Raw genomic sequence first — 23,371 nt, forward strand, 5'->3', positions numbered from 1 at the left:
TTACAATGCAATGATGGTTACTCCAGCTTAGGAAAGAAGAATAGAGAAGCATAGTATCTAATAATAATGACGATGATGATGATGATGATGATGATAATAATAATGATGATGAGGATGATGATTCATGAAATGCACTGATCACTTTGAGATACCCTTTAAATATTTTGAAAGATATTTATCACCTCTTTTCAAGTAAAACATGGTATGGAAATATGTTATCAATATTACTAGAACATTTAAATTTTAATCAGAAATTATTCATTAACCTGAATTGGTCTTTTTTCTGAAAATAAGTTTAGAATATGTTTACTGTAGTTTTCTGAAGCCTGGAACCACAGAAATTGTGAGCATAAAATGCTATAAAGTTGACTTTTATTTTCTTGTTTGCCTCTGTTTTTTTCCCCCTAATATCCCAAATGGATTCCAATGAATAAAAATGTCATTCTTAAAACAGTTATTTAATATAGATTTAAAAGAAATGGTAGAATAAAAAAAGAAGGAATTGGTAGCATATCCATTTATTTGCTCTTTTAATCCAGATTCAAAGAAGTAAAGGTTTGTTTTTAGTTAGAGAAACCATTTTTGTCTGTCACCATAAGACATAAATTGAATTGCCCTCTGCATAAAATGTCTTAGAAACTCTTTCAGAAACATTAACTGATCCTTTGAAAACAATTACAAATGAATAATAAATTGCTCAAGAATTTTGTTTTGAATGAAGTATAAGTTCAATAAATTTATTGAGATATCTTGTCGAACTTCAAGTAAATTGGCATATTTAAACTCATTAAATCTGACCTAAGCACTGGAATAGAGAATAACATATCTTTAACTTGTTTTTATAAATGGAATGGAATTACTTATAAGAACGATTCTGCATTGTCAATTACGATGCAGTTTATAGTGTCAAGGCAATTACTAAGAAGACAGTTTTGTTTTAAGGGATTTGAGCTGCCCTCTTAAATATGGAATAAATACCTTTTATTTATGCTTTCCATTGTTATGGAATAGCGAACATTTTGAGAGTGGCTGTGTCTACACAAGAGGTTTCTTAAATTTAAAATGTTTTTAATACCCTATGCATGAGAGAGTAGTTCATTTTTTTCCACTCTGTCATATTTATTTAATTCTTTGCATTTCTCAGAGTCTATGATAAAGGCTCTTAGTTATATTTTTTCATCACTTGTCACTCTCTCTTTCTCTTTTAGCAATAGATATTTTTAAAAATCTTTATTTTTAAATAAGCTCCCCACTTTTTTTTGACTGCTAGAATAGTTTATTCTACAAAGGTATATTCCTTACTGTTAAATGTCAGGAGGTCTGTTTTAGGCCATAAATTACCAAACGTTTGTAATTTAGATTTTTAGAAATGTTACCTTTTCACTATAACAAATTTAATTGTTAGACATAGCAAAGTTATTAACCTAAAATGTTATTGTGTTGGATTGTTAATATTACTTAAACCCCTTTACTTTTTTAAAATCCCTTTATATGTAGAATCCCACCAAATATTTCAGAATAATATGTTATGTATCAATTTCCACATCTACATATCTATATTTATCTCCCTAGGGTTTAAAGTAAGTTACTAGGGATCTATTAAGCTTTCAAAAGTATTTTACATATGAATTTATGGTCAAAGAAATATTATTATATTACAAATCAGGAATTTGTATCTTGACAAATGTTTAAATGTCTAATTTTGTTTTCCTTGAGTTGTCTTTTTTTCTTAAGCAGGAAGCACAGAGGAACAGGGTGGTAGCAGTCCATGCCAGGAAGCCTCAGATTTTTATTCATTAAGAATTATATTTTGTGTCATTCCTTTGTTTGTTGTATCATTGTTCCCCATTTTCTTTTCTGCACCATATCAAAAACCTATGTTTTTGCACACACAAAAAAACCAGTGAAATTTTGGACCTTTTAGAGGGTTTTTGAACTTCATTGGCTGAATTAAAGGGAGGGTTTCAACTTCACCTATGGTGCACATTCTTTTATTTTTAATATTTGATTTTGTTTGTCAACATTATTGTGAGTTTTACAAGTGATGTTAAATTCTCTTTTTCGTGTTTACTTATGTCATGAATGGATAGTAGGATGCGCATTGACTGGATTATTTGCATATTTCTTAAAATTGATTCTTTGTGAAATTTCATACCATAGACAATTTGGGCATTATAACTTTGAAAGAATCTGAGGAATCTGAAGTTTTGACCTCTGGGTAGCTCATTACATCTAGCTAATCTAGACTGCTTACCCAGAATGCTTAATAATTTCCAGTTTTATTAACTAGCAGATATATTAAAAAGTATCAAGTTAAATAGTCCCATATAAGTCAATATTTGCATAATATTGCTAACTTGGATTTTTTTACTAGGTCATTCATTTCACTTTACAAATCCATTTCATACTTGTTATTAGATCCCTCTCTGGGCGCATTGTTGGAGGTGTGTGGTGGTTCTTTACCCTGATCATAATCTCCTCCTACACGGCTAACTTAGCTGCCTTCCTGACTGTAGAGAGGATGGTATCTCCCATCGAAAGTGCTGAGGATCTTTCTAAGCAAACAGAAATTGCTTATGGAACATTAGACTCTGGATCCACCAAAGAGTTTTTCAGGGTAAGAGATCCTGCTTTCTTAACTGTTGATTTTGATCTTAAAATTTAACCATTTTCCATTTTGTCCTCGCTCCCTCCTTCCTGTGCTCTATGAAGGTATTATGTGATAGTAATCCCCTCTCTGTCTCTCTCTCTGTTCTTGACCTTGTCTCTATACCCCTCCCTTCCCCATCCTTATTCTTAGCTCCATCTCTATTTTGTCATACCTATCTCCTTAGGAGAAAAACACAACATTATAGCAGAATTATAGTTTTATAAAGATTGCTCTTTTGGAACAAAATTGAAGCAAACTATAAATAAGTTTAGATTGAATTTTTAAATTTCAAATAAGCATAGCTGTCATATATTTTACATAGTTTACAGTTGAAAACTCACTTTCAAATCAGTTATGTTAATTCTGTTATGTTAATTAGATAGATTATATAAATGTGTGAAAATTCTGAATTTTTTCAAACTCTCCAAGAAAAAACTAACAAAGATCTAAATGGATATCATAATTATAACACATCTATTAAATATATTCTATTTTTCAAAAAAATTGTGACCATATCATATTTATATATAGGACAAGTCCAATAATCTCATGGCCATACAATTTTCTTTCATTATACTATTTTCTCTCTATAAGAAGTTGTTCTATTAAAATGTTTAATACAGCTGATAAACTTAGTTTTTAAGCCAATGTATATAACATATGATAGTTTCTGATAATCTAACAAAATCTTTGAATGCATATGAATTTGCTTGAGTGAGATCTAGGCCATTCCAGAATTAAGATTAGCTTCAGCTGAAGTAGTAGAGTATAATTTGAAAACCATTTTATCTACATTGCCTCTGGTATCTTTTCCAACTAACTTCACTCGAGTGAAATAGGAGAACGTGTGTGTGTGTGTGTGTGTGTGCGTGCACGCGCGCATGTATGTGTGTGTAGGGGGAGACCACAGCTGATAATAGATAATAACCTGGCTACATGTAGGGAGGGCAGGATCTTTTTTATTTTTTAAGATTTTATTTATTTATTTGATAGAGAGAGACAGCCAGAGATGGAACACATGCAGGGGGAGTGGGAGAGGGAGAAGCAGGTTTCCCAACGAGCAGAGTGCCCAATGTGAGGCTTGATCCCAGGATCCTGGGATCATGACCCAAGCTGAAGGCAGATGCTTAATGACTGAGCCACCCACGTGCCCTGGGAGTACAGGATCTTGATGCTTTCTTTAAGCACTGCAATTTAAGCACAGAAGTGTGGTTGATCTATCAGCAACTGCTTTGACTTTAATGCAGTTCTATATATGAATGTTATAATACAGATTTGCTACTAATGACAAATTGCTTTCATCTATGAGCATATATGTAATATGTATATAAATACTCTTAAAGTAGCATAGTGTTTTAGTTTTATCATAACACTGGATATATTAAAATAAATTAGAATATTGCATGGTTCTCAATTAGAAGTGTATTTTGAAGCAGTTTTTATTACTTGTATTCCAGTAGGACTTGCATTTATTTTATCTATATACTTTATTCATGTTCTTCCTTTTGAAGTAAATGAAATATGTAAATGAATAAGGTACCTGCTATATCATGGTTTCCTTAGTGTTACTTAATGTTGATTAAAACAATCTTGTTTCCAGATATTATCTTACAGATTAGTATACATATATTGAGAGTTACTGTCATTACCTTGTTTGCACTGCAGTGGTTCCAGGTACTCTCCACAACTGTACATACACATTTCCAGACCTTAGCCATGTTCCTTAACTCAGGCATAGAAACATATAGGTAATTATCAAGATGTCAAGATTTCATGGTTGGTACACACAAGTTCCCCAGTAGACAAGATGAAAAGACTAGATGACTCTGGGAAAAGATTGCTGTTACTCTTGTGTTTCAGTATACTAACTCCATGAAGACCATGATTCCAGTATGCAGTATGTTCATGTATACGTATGGACACTTGCCAGCATAATTTGTGATGTGCCATTTGCCAATATATGACTGTGGAGCTTACCCTTCCTAGAATAATAGGGAAGTGATAGTGAGTAATTAGGTAAACTGATACCTTTTATTATCATAGCTTTCCCAAGCAGTTTCATATGCATTGTCTCTTTGCTTATATTAAAGTATAATTAACATACAGTACTATATTAGTTTCAGGGGTACAACAAAGTGATTCAACAATTCTATACATTACTCAGTGCTCATAACTCAGTTTTATGAGTTTCAGGTGTACAATATAATGATTCAACAATTCTACACATTATTCAATAGATTAAGGGGACTCTTAATCCCCTTTATCTACTTTTCCCATCTCTGCCCCACCCCCACAACCACCAGATTGTTCTCTGTATTTAAGAGTCAGGGTTTTTTTGTTAGTTTTGTTTCTGAAATTCCACCTCTAAGTGAATTTATATGGTATTTGTCTTTCTCTGTCTGCCTTATTCCACTTGGCATTATTCCCTCCCAGTCCATCTGTGTTGTTAGAAATGGTGTGATCTCATTCTCATGGCTGAATAGTATTCCATGATGTGTATATACCACATCTTCTTTATCCCGTTAGCTTTTTGAATCTCACAATACATCTGCTTGATAATCAAAACAATGATTTTTATTTGCATACCATGTATTATTAAGCTAAAGCTCAGATAATTTTGTGGACTTGGCCAAATTTAGGCAGCTGGTAAGTGTGCTGAGGTTTTCACCTAAACCTCTAGGGTTCTTTCAATATCCTATTTTCACCTGCTAATAAAGGTCTCTGGATTTATTTTGCTTTGCCCATGCTCAGTGTAGGTTATATCCTTGTTTATAGGTTTATATCCTTGTGTGGAATTGGAGAATTACAATGGTAGAAACTCAGGCAGGGCTTCACACTTCCTTTTCACATACCTTCAAAAGGAACTCTTGATGAATCAACTTTGGTTAGGTCTCAGTGCATGCAACACTGTAGTTAGCTTCTCCATATCTAGAGAAAGAAGATTGTGGCCTCAAAAGTACTTAAGAGCCACACTATTTATTAATATTGATTCTCAGTAAAGAGAAGCTAACATCACTACATCAACAGCATGCATCACCAGAGTGATAGGAGTTTGTCATGTTAATTTTTCCACTGACACGTATGACCTGGTTATAATTTGAGAAATTATGTATACAAAAGGTTTGTTTCTAAAAGGTGGGTTCAATAAAAAGGGTGCTGCTAAATCATGAGTAATTTTGAATAATTTTGCTAACCATATTAATGTGTGATAATTTGATGCCATGATGATAATAGTGAGGACAATCTTATTTTTGCTTTGGACTCCCCAAAATATTTTTGGGATACTGTGACTTTCCAGCTGTATTCATCATGCCTACCTTTTCACATAAAGTTTACTGCAATAGAGTATGGAGATTGACTAAGGGTTTCCCCTTCCAAAAAAAGAATTTCTCTTTAGAGTGTTATTAAAAATGTATTAGATAACATGAAGCTATCTCATAGATATTATAAAAGCAAAATATTGGTTTTCACTAACATTCTTTCCCTCAAAACCTCAGGTATATTACAGTTTGTCTTAATAACTGTAGTCTGGTGAATTTCTAAACTTCTGGTGGGAAATGTTACATGGGAAATTCTTCTTGCTGCTATTCCTAAAATTAGCATTCACCACCCATCTTGGGTCATCCTCTCTCAACTGTCATTTAGCTCTAGGCATGCCTGGGGCTCCTGTAAGGTGGATTTAGGACAGAGCGAAAGCTGCCAGATTGATTATCATGGTGCCCAGTCTGTCAGGAAAGGGAATATAGATGGAATGGGCTGAAGTTAGACTGAAGACATGTATTGTATGCTTTCTTCCATGGCCATCTGTTGTGCTTAACTTGCAGACCTAAGAAAGCTAATTACGAGTGGAAGAAAAATATTTGCCATTCTTACCATTTGCTAATATTTAAAGTTCTAACAGTGATCTTATGTTTTCTAATACAGCTTAATTTGGCTTCATTGAAGACTTTTTCTTATTACACTGTTTTTGACTAGGGATTTTATTATTTATATTATTAAAAATTTTCTACTGTCCAAGAGTTTATAAAGCCAGTTTTTGTTGTTGTTGTTGGTGCTGTTGTTTTTAACACAGCAAGAGCTTTGGATTTGGTCATTGGAGAAATTGATTTAAGAAACCAGGTCATTTTCTAAATTTTAAAGATATGTAACTAGCTAAAGAATGAAAAATAATTTATTGTCTTTTGTCTGAACATAACAAATGTTTCCTAAAAGCATATCTTTTTGTTGGGATGAAAGCACATTATTTAAAATTATAAGATAAATATTTCATCCTTTATAGGGACATATCTGTTTTGTCCTAAGATGATATGAGTTACCCAACTTAAATCTAAAGTATTTTCAGATTTCAGTTAAATAATTTAATAAACTGTGTTATAATAATATTGATTTAGTAAAGTCAGTAAGTGTGCATTAGCTTCAGAATTCCAATTTCAGCTGTAAATTTTCTAACTTAAAATCAGAAATAACGGATAAAACAAATATGAATGAAATATTTACAATGTTCTATTAGAGAGAGACAATAAATGAAGGGCAATCTTGTACCATCATGAGGTAAGAATAAAAAGATCCTGCATCTTAATTTTCCAGGGTTTTCTGCTACGAAACTCATGTAACTCCTTGTACAGAGTGACTGATAAAGTCTGACTCATTTTGGAGCACTGATCATCTCTAATTATAGTGCCACTATAGCGTACCTATAATTAAGAAAGAATTAGGTTTTCAATTATAAACCACTATTTTTAGACTTTCACATTTTGATAATATGTTCTCTCAATAAAGGAGGACACATCTTGAATTAGATGAGTCTGAGTAGAAAATAGTTTTAAAGGACCTATATGTATTAGGTTCTGATAGAAATATAGGTTTGGGAATAGAAAATGGCTTTATAAATAGACCTGCCATTGAACAGTCAATCCCTGAAACACAGTTATTACTTGCAGATTAGAAGTATTTCTTCATGCCTATGCTAAATCCCCAGACTGCAATCTGTTTATTCCCTCTGGTTTTCTCTGGAAGGATGAGGGATGGGGTATATTGTCTGAATAAGTGGTCTATGTTAATTATTCTGACTTTGGAAGAAAAAGATTCTAGAACATTGTCAAAATAAAACCCTTCTCTTTCTCATTTAATGAAGTTAATCATGGTGTTCTCAGAAGAGATAGTCTGATAATTCATGAAACTATACTGTTGTTACCTAGCATTATAGACTTTTATAGAACTTATAAATTGTATAAATTATATATAAATAGTATGAATGCATATGTTTCTTACTTGAGTGGAAAAACTAGTTTGAAATTTTTCTTTCATATACATATATAAATCTTCATATACAAAAATATATATGATTATTACCATATGACATGATATATATATATGACATACCACAAATAATCACAATTACCAGAGAAATAAGTAATTATTACAGTAATCTAAATTATATTTTTATTCTACTATTTTTAAGTTTTATTTATTTATTTATAGAGGGAGAAAGAGGTGCCAGAAGGGACAGAATGAGAGGGAGAGAGAGAATCTTAAGCAGGCTCCATGCTCAGTGCAGAATCTCACAACACTGAGATCATGAACTCAGCCAAAATTAAGCCAGTTTCTTAACTGACTGAGCCACCCAGGGACCCTAAATTATCTTTTAAAAGGTATAACCTTTTTCTTCTGTGACTTAAATCCATCTACTTATATTTACATATGAAAACTTGGATTGAGGAGTGTCTGGATGGCTGTCAGTTAAGCCTCCATTTTCAACTCAGGTCCTGATCCCAGGTTTCCTGCATCACATCTGACTCCCTGCTCAGCAGAGAGTCTGTTTCTCCTTCTGCCCTTTCTCCTGCCCATGCTCTCTCTCTCTTTCTCCCTCTCAAGTAAATAAATAAAATCTTAAAAAAAAAAAACAACTTTGATTAAACTATGTTTACAAATGAAAATATTTAAGCTTTTATAACAGCTTTCTTATGGAGATATATTAAGTGTTATTTCATTAAAGTTATGTTTTGTTTCATTTATTGCTTGTGTTTAGCAATAAAATAGTATAATTTCTTTATTGATATTTTATAGAACAGATTTCACTAATCTGTGGTGGCTCACTATCCTTATTTCATTACATCTAACTAATGACTTGTCTACTGCAGTTTCCAACATATCCCCTATTTCTATGCAGGTAAAAATATGCATATGTGTGTGTGTGTGTGTGTGTGTGTGTGTGTGTATACACATATATGCATATATACTTTTGTGTATATATGTACATATATGTATACAATACATACGTCTAGCTTTCTATATATGAATATATGTATGATTCTAACTTTCTATATATTAATGCATATATATGTATATATTTCAATATTTTGGAAATGAAATGGGCATATCCCTATGTGTATATGTGTGTGTACACACATATATATATATACACACACATATATGTAGCTGCTAATATCAAACTAGACTCTCTATAGACCTTTCACTCATGCTTAAATATTTAAATGTTTTCTAAAATACTTAGTATTAAATAAGAGTTGAATGTGAATAAATTAGTAATAAACACTTTATGGATATGTTGTACGTCACTCATGGCATGGTTTGTCATATTATTAGAGATTTTTCTTCTTAAATATCTTGGGGGAGCCTGATCATTGTTTAACCATCTGCATAGCTGACAGCTTTGCATGTTTAAGCCTTCTCTAGATGACCCGTAACAAGTTGAAGTCATTTCTTTTCTGTTTGTGAGTTTTTTTTTTTCCTCTGATATTTAAACTTTCCCCTCTATTACACAAAACGTCTGGGAACAGTAAAGACTTTAAGAATTCTTTAATTCTCAAAGACTTTAAGAATACATTTAGTCTAAGCTGCTGAGAAAGCTTGTGTTCTTTCAATTCAGCTAATGTAGCTGGTTTAACAGTGTAAGAAAGGTCAAAATGTCCAATGTTTCTTTTAAAAATTAGTGTTCTATTTAAAGACCTTGCAGTGTATTTGTAGGATATAAATTTGTAGGATAAATTTGTAGGATATAAATAAATGCATGAGAGACTACACTGAACCATGTTTTCTGTGCTCAAAGTGCTATGGGAGGAAAAAAAATTGTAAAGAATGTGTCTATTTGCTGAATTGTGATTATTCTGCAAAGTTGTAGTTTCTTCTAGAGTAACTATGTTATGATTTTGGACATTCACCTCTTTCCATAACAATGTTCAGCAAATTTAGTGTGCACTCCATCTAATCACTTCACGTAGAGACCACTCTTATGATACAGAGGGGAAATGAGAGCTCATTGTTATCCACTGGATTAATAATTTGACCCAAATCAGTTTATAGAGGCTTTCTTTATTGTCCATATTTAAATCAAAAATACTCCTTTCTCACCACCATTAAATTATGAGGTCATTTTTTTAGCAGAAAATGTTTAAACAGTGGATAAATTTCAAAACTAATCTTTCATCTCAAAACATTCCCCAAATTCCTGTTTAGATGCCTCAGAGAAAATCAGTATCAGTATAAACCTGTAGAGGTACCTTAGATGACATCATGTTGGCTGCACTTTATTTTTATGCTTAAATAGAGGATCATTGTTTAGTAAAAGAACCTAGTGTGGTATTCATACTAGTTGCCATAATAATTAATGCAGTCTCAAGAGTTTTGTAGAGAAGAAAACTGGAATTGTGCAATCATTTAAATACATTGGAATCAAAATCTGAACTAAGTATAAATACTGTTAATAAAATTTTGAGAGTTCTTTAATTAGACTTTTTATATTTGAAGGAAAACTTGATGCTAAAGTAATGTACGGTTCCTGTTTCCAGCATATCATATTGCTCCAGATCGTATTGAATGATTACCAACAAACAGATTGCTAGTAAAGTTGGCTGCTTATTTTCACAGGGAAAAAATAGTTTAGAAATAAAATGGTAACTGGAAAAATCGAATGTTGTCACAGTCCCAAAAAACAATATTTAGGATTTCATTTTAAGAAACAGAGAAAGGGTCAAGGGAGTGATGTCAATAAGATGGTGAAATAGGAAGCCCCAGACCATCTTTGTCTCTTGTGGGACTGTCTAAACAACACACCATTGACCAGTTTTATTTGTGAGAAATCCAGAAGTAAGGAAAAGGGCTCCTGTAAACCAAATGAGTATGAAACTAGTCATGTCAAACTCTGTGGGAAAATTCATGGCATTCACCATAATCTTCCTTGGCACAGTGTACCTCACTTGGGAGGAATTGCCTGCTCTTGGCTTCTCCAAGCAGGAAAAAACAAGTAGAGATTGGACTGTATGTCCACGTTCTGACTTTTTAGAGGAACTGCTTTCTTTCTTGCTTGATTCTAGACACTGACAAAAAGGGAACCAGGTTAAAGACTGCTGAGAAAAAAGGCAAAGGTTTGGACTAGCACACATTCACTTACCATAGACCCTCCCCTCCAGCCCAGTGTGAAAAAAGTGGGAAGGATCTTCAACTCTCAGGTTCCCTTTTGGGAGGAAAAAAAGTTGCAGTGTGGGTGCAATGTTTTGGCTTTACTTGGGGAGAGCGACTGCCCAAGGAACTGGTTTCTGTCTTCCTGTCTCAGAGCACTGATGGGACCTGGCAGATACTAGATGCCTTGGGGCTGCTGAGAACAAAAGAGAACTGGATGGCTTGCTTCTGCTTTTTGGGCTTCTTGCGCTGATGTTACTTGTGGTACAGGAAACAGAAACCAAAACAGCTTGGTAGCCACTCCATTGGAAGACAGAAGAGAGGAGTGGAACATGCATCCAGTGTTCCAGACTTTTGGTGAAGTACCACATGACTGGTCTTTGTCTTGCCTGACATGGAGTACTGATGGAACCAACATACTCTACAAGCATGGGCCACAAGGTAATGAAAAAGATCTGAGTGGTTATGCCAGCTCCAGAGAACCAGCAGTACTACATACAGATACCAAAAGAAGCAAGAGATTATGAGCTCCTGAAAAAAAGATAAAATTCTCTCTAATTGAAAATTTACACATACAAGTGCAAAGAATAAACATCTACAGAAAAGGTTTGAGTAGACTTCAGAATATTTAACCAGGCTGATTGGTCAAAATCTTTCCCTACATGAAGCTAATCTATAAAGGCTGCAAAATGTGGCTATTTTTAAAAATGTGTGATCCCAAAGCAAAGTTATAAGGCACATTAAAAAAAAAACACAAAGAAATATGGCCCAATCAAAGGAAAAAAAAAAATCTCCAGAAAGTGACACTAAAAAAAAAAAAGAAAGAAAGAAAGAAAGAAAGAAAGAAAGAAAAGAAAAAGAAAAAGGAATTATGTGGATTATCTGTTAAAGAATACCAAGTAACTGTCACAAAAATGCTCAAAGAGCTTAGGAAAATGATACATGAATAAACAGAATTTCAACAAAGAAAAAATATTTTTAAAAATTGATTTTGGAAATGAAGAATACAGTGTCTAAATTGAAAAATTCACCATAGGAATTCAACGTCATACTTGATGAAGCAGAAGAAAAAAAATAATCAAATTTAAGACAAGTTTTTTGAAATTATACAAATAGAAAAGAAAAAAGAAAAAAAGAAGCAAAGAGTGAAGAAAGTCTAAGGCGCTTTCAAAAGGACTAAAATACACATTATGAGAGTCACAAAAGGAAGAGAGAGAAAGGAGAAGAAAGCTTATTTAAGGCCATTATGGCTCCAAATTTCCCAAATCTGGGGGAAGAAATAAGTTAATGAAACATAAGGAATTCTGAGAAGGAGGATCCAAAACAGTGTATACTAAAAAACATAATAACCTAATTGTTAAATAGCAAAGAAAAGGATTTTTTAAAACAGCAGGAGAAATGTGGCTTGTCAGGTTCATGTGGGTGTCCATAAGACTACTAGCAGGTTTATCAGCAGAAACCTGGTAGGTCAGAAGAAGAGAGAGGATATTTTCAAAGAGGAAGGAAAATAAAGAAAACTACAAATCAAGAACACTGTATCCGACAAAACTATCCTTCAGAAATAAAAGATAAAGACTTTCTCAGATAAACAAAAGTTGAGAGAGATCATCAACACTGAAACAGCCTTACAAGACTGTTAAAGGGAATCCTTTCAGTTGAAAGAAAGGATGATAGACATCAATACAAAATCCTATGAAAGTACAGAACTCATTGAAAAAGGTACATGTATAGACTAACCCAGAATATCATAGTACAATAACAGTGTTGCCTAAGTCTTTTAAAATTCTGGTATAGAGGTTAAAATATAAAAGTATGAAATTAAACTATATGGAGTATGTTAACTGATGCACAATATGAAAAGATTAATTTGACATCAATAATATAAATTATGAGGGGGGAAGTAAAAGAGTAGATTTTGAATGCAACTGAAGTGAAATTCTTAAGACTAAAATCATTTTTTATGGTCATGTTTTATGTAACTTCAATGGTAACCACAAAGAAACAACCTATAGAAGTTACATGAAGAAATAGGAAAGTAATCAGTGCATCACTACAAAAAAAAAAACAAAAAAACAAAAAAAAACACCCCACAAAAAAAAAATGAAATACAAAAAAAGGCAGCAAAAGAGGCAAAGATGAATAAAAAAATCTACAAGATAGAGAATGATTCACAAAATGATAGGAGTAACTATTAGCAACTTTAAATGTAAATGGATTAAACTTTCCAACCAATAGATACAGAGTAGAATACCAAAAGGAGCAAGAGATTATGAGCTCACTGGAGAATTCTACCAAATATTTAAAGAAGAATTAATGATACTCATTTTCATATTCTTCCAAAAAATAGAAGAGGAGGGAACAGTTCTGAACTAATTTTATAAGGTCAACATTACCCTGATACCAAGCCAGAAAAAGACATTGTAAGAAAAGAAAACTAGAGATCAATAGCCCTGAGAAATAGAGATACAAAAATTTTCAGCAAAATACCATTAAGCCAAACTCAACAGCACATTAAAAGATCATAAATGACCATGACCAAGGGGGAGTTATCTCTGAAATGTAAGGATATTTCAATCTACAAAAATTAATCCAATGTGATACACCACAATTATAGAATGAAGAATAAAAATTTTATGATCATCAAAATAAATCCAGAAAAAGCACTTTACAAAATTGAGCATCCTTCAATGATAAAAATAATAAACTAGGAAGAGAATTAAATTACCTCAACATAATAGAGTTCACGTTTGAAGCCCACAGCTGACATCAAAATGAAGAAAGCTTTTCTTCTAAATTAAGAAGAAGACAGGGATGCTAACTTATTGCCACTTTTATTTGGTATAGTAAAGAAATCCTAGCAATACTAATTAGGCAAGAAAAAGAAAAGACAACCTAATTGGCAAAGAAGTAAAATTTTCTTTGTTCAGAGGTTCCATGTTCTAATATGTAGGAAACTCAAAGGATTCCACTAACCCCAATACCACCCCCCCCAAGAAAAACTGTAACACCCAATAAATTCAGTAAAGTTGTAAGATGCAAAATATTCAAAAACCAGTTGCATTTCTATACACTAACAATGAACAACCCTAAAAGGGAATTAAGAAAATAATCTAATTTACAATAACATCAAAAAGAATAAAATACTTAAGTGTAAACTAAACCAAGGAGGCAAAAGAAGTGTCCACTGAAAACTCCAAAAGATTGCTGCAAGAATTTAAAGACACAAATAAATGGGAAGAATGCCTTGTTCATTGATTGAAAGATTTAATGTTGTTAAAATGTCTGTACTACCCCATGATCTACAGATTCACTGGAATCCCTTCTAAAATCCCAATATTGTTTTTTTTTCAGGAATATAAAAAAAATCCTAAAATCCATATGGAATCATAAAGATTAAGAAAAAGTAAAACAATCTGGAAAAATTGAAACAAGCCTTACACTCCCCGACTTCAAAACCTATTAGAAAGTTATGGTACTGGCCTAAAGATGGATTTATAGACCAATGGAACAGAATAGAGAACCCAGAAGTAAATCCATGCATATATGGTTAAGTGATCTTTGACAGGATCCAAGACTGCATAGTGGGGAAAGGACAATCTCCTCAGGAAATGATGTTGGAATAACTGGATACTCACATGCAGACAAATGAAATAGAACTCATACCATTCACAAAAGTCAAATATTTAATCAAAGTTGATTAAAGATTGAAAAGTAATATCTGAAACTTAACTCTTTTATAAGAAAATATACAAGATAAGCTTCACTACTTTGGTCTTGGCTAAGATTTGTTGGCTATGACACGAAAAGCACAGGCAACAATGAAATGTAGACAAGTGGACTTGTCTACATCAAACTATAAAAAACTATAAAAAGCTTTTATACTGCAAAAAAAAATCAGTAATATGAAAAGGCATGTATGGAGTTGGAGAAAATACTGTAAACCATGTTACCTGATAAAAGGCTAACATCTGAAATATATAAGGGACATTTACACTCAATAAAAAAAGCCTACTAACCTCATTTAAAAAACTAGCAAAGGAGGGGCGCCTGTGTGGCTCAGTGGATTAAGCCTCTGCCTTCCTCTCAGGTCATGATACCAGAGTCCTGGGATCAAGCCCCGCATCAGGCTCTCTGCTCAGCAGGGAGCCTGCTTCCTCCTCTCTCTCTGCCTGCTTCTCTGTGATCTCCATCTGTCAAAAAACAAACAAACAAACAAACAAAAAAACAAACAACCACAAAAACTTACTAGCAAAGGAAATTGACATTTCTCCAAAAAAGACCTCAAATGGTCAATGGTATATGAAAAGATACTCAACGCCACTAACCATCAGGGAAATACAAATCAAAACCACAATGAGGTATTGCCTCACAGCAGTTAGCAGGGCCATTAGAAAAAAAATAAATAAGTAACAAAAAATAAAAATTTCAGAAATTGAAACCCTTGTGTATTGGTGGGAATGCAAAATGAGGCATCCTTTATTGGAAAAAATAGGCACTTTTCTGAAAAAGTTTATAATAGAACTTCCACATGATCTAGCAATCCCACTTTAGGGCATTTAAATGAACTGAAATTGGAATCCCAAAGAGATATTTTCACTACCATATTTATTACAGCGTTGTTCATAATAGCTAAGAAGTAGAAATAACCTAAGTGTCCGCTGATGGATATTTGGATAAGGAAAGTATAGTATATTCCTCAGTGGAATAATATTCAGTCTTTAAAAAAAGAAGGAAATCCTGTCATGCTGTGACATTGATGAATGTTGAGGATGTTATGCTAACTGAAATATGCTTGTTACAGAAGGACAAGTACATATGATTCCACTTATGTTAGGTACCTGAAGCAGTCAAACCCACTGAAGCAGAAAGTAGAAATGTTATCATGGTCGGAGAGAGGGAGACAATTGAAAGTTTTTGTGCAGTAGGTATAGTTTCAGTCATGCAAGATGAAAAAGTCCTAAAAACCTTCTTTCTGTACAATAATATGCATATAGTTAATATCATACTGTACTTTTACAAATTTGTTAAAGAGAGATTTCATGTCATGTTTATTTTTTATCACAATAAAATAAACTTGCCCCAGATAACACACAGAAAAACAAAACAAAAAATAAGAAAGAAGTTATCTTTTTAGAAGGTGTTTTGTAGTATCAAAAAAACTAAATTTATAAGATCTCTCTCTAATCTTATGGTTGATGTTATGTAATAGTGACTTACAAAATAGTGACTAGAATTAAAAAAAATTATAGATTGGTATTAAAATAAAACAAAATTACAGGCAGGCTTGAATATTTATACTTTGTCAATATCAAATATATGAATCATGAGGTAGACACACACATAAGTGCACAGAAATTTTAATGTGGTTAAGATAATATTATATATACTTAATATATATAATAAAGTACATATTAAGGTGGCTAGTATATTCACATATATATAAAGTTACTTATATGTAGTCATGTCCTGTGTTTTTTTGCTCTTTCTTGTTAGTCCTTTATTCTTGACATGGCAAAATAAGGGAGTCTTATGCTAAATCCTTTTATGTGGAAGGAAATACCTTAATGATGAAATGACTTTGAACTTTTTATCTGAAAAGATTTCTATCACTGTCTTTAAAATGTTTATTGCAGGATACAATAAACTTTCCGTATTGGGTCAGTAACATGAGAGTGGAGGGTAAGAAAGGTAGAAAATACTGTAGTATTTGATTTACCGATTCATACTTAACAAGCCAAGGGGCCCAACATGTCTATATGTTAATGATATTTTCATTGACATTCTGTGGTTTTTGCTACCCTTTCTCCTTTGCTACCGTTTTCTTGTTTTACTTCTCCTGAGTACCAATGTTTTTTGTTTGTTTGCTTATTTAAAAATGAAATTTAGGGCGCCTGGGTGACTCAGTGGATTTAGCCGCTGCCTTCAGCTCAGGTCATGATCTCAGGGTCCTGGGATCGAGTGCCGCATCGGGCTCTCTGATCAGCAGGGAGCCTGCTTCCTCCTCTCTCTCTCTCTGCCTGCCTCTCTGCCAACTTGTGATCTCTCTCTGTCAAATAAATAAATAGAATCTTAAAAAAATAAATAAATAAAAATGAAATTTAGTAATTCTTTTGAATTGAATTTTACATTTTAATTCCAATGTAGTTAATGTACAATGTTATATTAGTTTATATTAGTTATATTAGTTTTATATTAGTTTCAGGTGTATGATATAGTGATTTTGTAAATCTATACATTACTCAGTGCTCATAATGATAAATGTATTCTTTAATCCCCATCTCCTTTTCATCCATCCCTCCACCCAGCTCCCCTCTGGTAACCATCAGTTTGTTTTTTATAGTTAAGAGTCTGTTTCTTTGTCTTTCTCTCACTGACTTATTTCACTTCACATTACACTCTCTAGCCCCAACTGTGTCTTTTAAATGGCAAGATTTCCTTATTTTTTGTGGCCAAATTATATAGATAGATAGATAGATAGATAGATAGATAGATATCACATCTTCTTTATTCATTCATCTATCAGTAAACACTTGGGCTGCTTTCATATCTTGGCTATTATAAATAATGCTGTAATAAACATAGGGATGCATGTATCCCTTTGAATTAGTGTTTTTGTATTTTGGAGATAAATACTCAGTGGTGTGATTACTGGATCATAGTGTAGTTGTATTTTTAATTTTTTGAGGAACCTCCATATAGTTTTCCAGAGTGACTACACCAGTTTGCATTCCCACCAACAGTGCAGGAGGGTTCTCGTTTCTCTGCATCCTTGCCAACACCTGCTATTATTGATTTTCGCCATTCTGATAGGTGTGAGGTGATATCTTTGATTTGCATTTTCCTGATGATGAGTGATGTTGAGCATCTCTTCATATGTCTGTTAGCCACTGGTATATCTTCTTTGGAGAAATATCTGTACATGTCTTCTATTTTTTAATTATTGAGAGTATGAAAAATAAAACCACAAAAGCAGTAAAAATAATTATTTCTATAAAATTAGCCAGGTGATTCACAATATAAAAGGATATAAAATATGACACCATATACACATTGGGGAGGGGAGGAGAGGAGCAAGGAATGGTTCACACTTAAGCAACCACCATTTCTTTTCTAAAATCAAATTTTCCTAACTAAAATTAATAAAAGAAATTTAGTCCTTGTATTGGGACTTCCTTACTTTTTTCGTGTAACTTCAGAGTACAAAAACACCAATATGAATCCTGACAGTGGGACATGTAGTAATATTTTCTTATTTGCTGAAGTAATAGTATGTTGTTAAAGAATACAGTGCACACGATATTGTAGTGTTTCTGGAAGCAACTGTACTGCCCTGAAAATTTGTTCATTCATAACAAAAAAGAATCTCATAGTTTTTAAATTAGAATAGTTAACCAACAAAAAACAATTTTGCCCATAATTGCATACATCTTTTAATTGCTTAAAAAAGGTTATACTTAAAATTCCCTATTTCTGGGGCGCCTGGGTGGCTCAGTGGGTTAAGCCGCTGCCTTCGGCTCGGGTCATGATCTCAGGGTCCTGGGATCGAGTCCCGCATCGGGATCTCTGCTCAGCGGGGAGCCTGCTTCCTCCTCTCTCTCTCTGCCTGCCTCTCTGCCTACTTGTGATCTCTCTCTGTCAAATAAATAAATAAAATCTTTAAAAAAAAATTCCCTATTTCTATAGTTGCCATGTTGAGATTGGATAAAGAAGCTCAATTAAAGTGTTTTAGAAGCAAACTCTCACATAATACATAAATTTCCTTCTACCACATTGTGATCTCAGATGGCATCAGCATTTTCATCTTTAAACACATAGCTTAGGTTATAAATTACCTCTCAAATTCTGTTCATGTTCGAAATATTGTGACACGAAGAATTAATCATGCAAACTGTTATTGAATATATCTTACAAATGTTAACTTGCCACTTTCCTTAACATGAAATTTCATTTTGTTAGTGTTTATTGTTATAGCTTTTAGAAAGTTCTTTGAAACCAAAACTGGCTTCCCAAGTATTTTCATTCACTGGTCCTATTCTCACTTTAGTAATTGCTTCTTTTTCATATGACACATAAATCAAATACATAACTATCATCTCTTTCATAAATTTTTCTTATTATCTAACCTAAGAATTCTTAATTCCCTCCACCATTCTTTATTAAATTATATTTTCGAGTCCTTTAATCTGGTCTCTGTATCTTTTAAATGTAGCTTTTTCAGTATTATTTTATTTATTTAAATTCAGTTAGCCAACATACAGTACATCATTAGTTTCAGATGTAGAGTTATTCATCAGTTGTGTATAATACTCAATACCCATCACATCACTTGCCCTCCTTAATACCCATCACCCGATTGCCCCATCCCCCACTGACCTCCCCTCCACAACTCTCAGTTTATTTCCTATAGTTATGAGTCTCTCCTGAGTTTTTCTCCCTCTCTGATGACTTCCCATTCAGTTTTCCCTCCTATTCCCTATGATCCTCTGTACTGTTTCTTATATTCCACATGGGAGTAAAATAATGTGATAAATGTCTTTGCTGGATTTCATTCACTCAGCATAATACCCTCCAGTTCCAGCCACATTAATGTAAATGATAAGTATTCATCGTTTCTGATGGCTGAGTAATATTCCATTTTATGTATATGTGTGTGTGTGTGTGTGTGTATCTGTGTATACCAAATCTTTATCCAATCATCTGTTGATGGACATATCAGCTCGTTAAACAGTTTGGCTATTGTGGACATTGTTGCTATAAACACTGGAGGGCACATGCCACTTCTCATCAATACATTTGTATCATTGGGGTAATACCTAGTCGTGCAATTGCTGGGTTATAGGATAGTTCTGTTTTTAACTTGAACCCCCATACTGTTTTCCACAGTGGCTACACCAGCTTGCATTCCCACCAGCAGTGTAAGAGGGTTCCCCTTTTTCCATATCCTAACCAGTATTTGTTGTTTCTTGGCTTGTTAATTTTAGCCATTCTGACTGGAGTGAGGTGGTATCTCAAGTGGTTTTGATTTCTACCTAATGTTAAGTGATGCAGAACATTTTTTCATGTTTCTATTGGCCATTTGTATGTCTTTGAAGAAATGTCTGTTCATGTATTATGCCCCTTTCTTGTCTGGATTATTTGTTTGTTGGGTGTTGAATTTCCTAAGTTCTTTATAATTCTTGCATACTAATCCTTTCTCTGATATGTCATTTGCAAATATCTTCTCCCATTCTATAGGCTGCCTATTAGTTTTGTTTGCTGTTTCCTGTGTTGTGCAGAAGCTTTTTATCTTGATGAAGGCCCAATAGTTCATTTTTACTTTGTTTCCCTTGCCTTTGGAGACATGTCTACCATGAAGTTGCCAAGACCAGGTCGACGAAGTTGCAGCCTGTGTTCTCTTCTAGGATTTTGATGGATTCTTGTCTCACATTTAGGTGTTTCATCTATTTTGAGTTTCTCCTTGCATATGGTATAAGAAATTGGTCCAGTTTCATTCTTCTACATGTCACTGTCCAATTTTCCCAACACCATTTGTTGAAGAGGCTGTACTTTTTCCATTAGGTATTCTTTCCTTCTTTGTCAAAGATTAGTTGCCATAGAGTTGAGGGCCCATTTCTGGGCTCTCTATTACGTTCCATTGATTTATGTGACTGTTTTTGTCCAGTACTGTAATGTTTGTTTGTTTGTTTGTTTTGGTTTTTTGTTTGTTTTTTATTTAAATTCAATTAACCAATTGAATTCATTGATATTCAATGATATAAAATATCATTAGTTTTGGATGTAGAATTTAGTAATTCATCAGTTGCATATAACATCGATTGCTCATCACAGAACATGCTTTCCTTACTGTCTTGATGATTACACTTCTCAATATAACTTGAAGTTCGGCATTGCCATGCCATCATCTTTAGTTTTCTTTTTCAAAATTCCTCAGGCTATTTGGTATCTTTTCTGGTTCCATACAAATTTGAAGATTATTTGTTCCAACTCTGTGAAAAATGTTGATGGTATTTTGATGGTGATTGCATTCAATGTATAGATTTCTGTGAGTAGCATAGACATTTTAATAATATTTATTCTTCCATTCCATGAGCATGTAATGTTTTCCTCTTTTTTTTTCGTGTCTTCCTCATTCTTTTCATAAGTATTCTGTAGTTTTTAGAGTACAGATCCAAATCTTTCTTCAGTTAGTTTTATTTCAAGGTATTTTATGAATTTTGGTGCAAATGTAAATGGGATTGACTCCTTAATTTCTCATTATTCTGTTTCATTGTTAGTGAATAGAAATGAAAATTTTTTTTGTGCATTCATTTTATATCCTGCCACTTTGCTGAATTTCTGTATGAGTTCTAGCAATTTTGGAGTGGAGTCTTTTGAGTTTTCCAAATAAAGTATCATGTCATATGAGAAGAGTAAGAATTTGACTTCTTCTTTAGGTTATTCTTTGCCAATTTGAATGCCTTTTATTTCTTTTATTTTATTTCTTTTTGTTGTCTGATTGCTGAGGCTAGGACTTCTGGTACTGTGTAGAACAAAAGTGGTGAGAGTGGGCATCCCTGTTGTGCTCCTGACCATAGGGGAATAGCTCTCAGTTTCCCCCCATTGAGAATGATATTCATTGTGGACTTTTCATAGATGGCTTTTATGACATTGAGATTATGTTCCCTTTATCCCTACACTATGGAGAGTTTTAATCAAGGAGGATGCTGTATTTTGTCAAATTTCTTTTTTGCATCAATGTAGAGGATCATATGGTTCTTGTCCTTTCCTTTATAAATATGATGTATCATGTTAATTGATTTGCAAATGTTGAGCCACTCTTGCAGCCCAAGAATAAATCCTACTTGGTAGTGGTGAATAATCCTTTTAATGTTCTGTTGGATCCTATTAGCTTGTATTTTGGTGAGAATTTTTGCATCCATGTTCATCTGGAATATTGGTCAGTAATTCTCCTTTTTGATGGGTTCTTTGTCTGGTTTTGGAATCAAGGTAATGCTGTCCTTATAGAATCAGTTTAGAAGTTTTCCTTCTTTTTCTCTTTTCTCAGCTTTGAAGAATAGGTCTTTTTTTTTTTTTTTTTTTTTTTCCCAATTTATTTATTTTCAGAAAAACAGTATTCATTATTTTTTCACCACACCCAGTGCTCCATGCAAGCTGTGCCCTCTATAATACCCACCACCTGGTACCCCAACCTCCCACCCCCCCGCCACTTCAAACCCCTCAGACTGTTTTTCAGAGTCCATAGTCTCTCATGGTTCACCTCCCCTTCCAATTTACCCAAATTCCCTACTACTCTCTAACGCCCCTTGTCCTCCATGCTATTGGTTATGCTCCACAAATGAGTGAAACCATATGATAATTGACTCTCTCTGCTTGACTGATTTCACTCAGCATAATCTCTTCCAGTCCCGTCCATGTTGCTACAAAAGTTGGATATTCGTCCTTTCTGATGGAGGCATAATACTCCATAGTGTATATGGACCACATCTTCCTTATCCATTCATCCGTTGAAGGGCATCTTGGTTCTTTCCATAGTTTGGCGACTGTGGCCATTGCTGCTATAAACATTGGGGTACAGATGGCCCTTCTTTTCACGACATCTGTATCTTTGGGGTAAATACCCAGGAGTGCAATTGCAGGGTCGTAGGGAAGCTCTATTTTTAATTTCTTGAGGAATCTCCACACTGTTCTCCAAAGAGGCTGCACCAACTTGCATTCCCACCAACAGTGTAAGAGGGTTCCCCTTTCTCCACATCCTCTCCAACACATGTTGTTTCCTGTTTTGTTAATTTTGGCCATTCTAACTGGTGTAAGGTGATATCTCAATGTGGTTTTAATTTGAATCTCCCTGAGGGCTAATGATGATGAGCATTTTTTCATGTGTCTGATAGCCATTTGTATTTCTTGATTGGAGAAGTGTCTGTTCATATCTTCTGCCCATTTTTTGATGTGTTTGTCTGTTTCGTGTGGGTTGAGTTTGAGGAGTTCATTATAGATCCTGGATATCAACCTTTTGTCTGTACTGTCATTTGCAAATATCTTCTCCCATTCCGTGGGTTGCCTCTTTGTTTTTTTGACTGTTTCCTTTGCTGTGCAGAAGCTTTTGATTTTGATGAAGTCCCAGAAGTCTATTTTCGCTTTTGTTTCCTTTGCCTTTGGAGACGTATCTTGAAAGAAGTTGCTGTGGCTGATATCGAAGAGATTACTGCCTATGTTCTCCTCTAAGATTCTGATAGATTCCTGTCTCACGTTGAGGTCTTTTATCCATTTTGAGTTGATCTTTGTGTACGGTGTAAGAGAATGGTC

At 33.6% G+C, this 23,371-nt stretch overlaps 1 protein-coding gene across 4 annotated transcripts in view; it reads left to right on the plus strand.

Moving 5' to 3' along the window:
- The window catches only part of GRIA2 (glutamate ionotropic receptor AMPA type subunit 2), a 169,354-nt gene that overhangs the window by 123,242 nt on the left and 22,741 nt on the right, over window positions 1-23,371 (plus strand). For all 4 annotated transcript variants that reach the window (XM_044224687.1, XM_044224688.1, XM_044224686.1 and 1 more), the window contains one exon: window positions 2,419-2,617. In XM_044224687.1, the coding sequence (XP_044080622.1) occupies window positions 2,419-2,617 (199 nt within the window). The remainder of the gene's footprint in view (window positions 1-2,418; window positions 2,618-23,371) is intronic.

The sequence above is a fragment of the Neovison vison genome, chromosome 11 (assembly GCF_020171115.1).
Source record: "Neovison vison isolate M4711 chromosome 11, ASM_NN_V1, whole genome shotgun sequence".
Lineage (NCBI taxonomy): Eukaryota > Metazoa > Chordata > Mammalia > Carnivora > Mustelidae > Neogale > Neogale vison.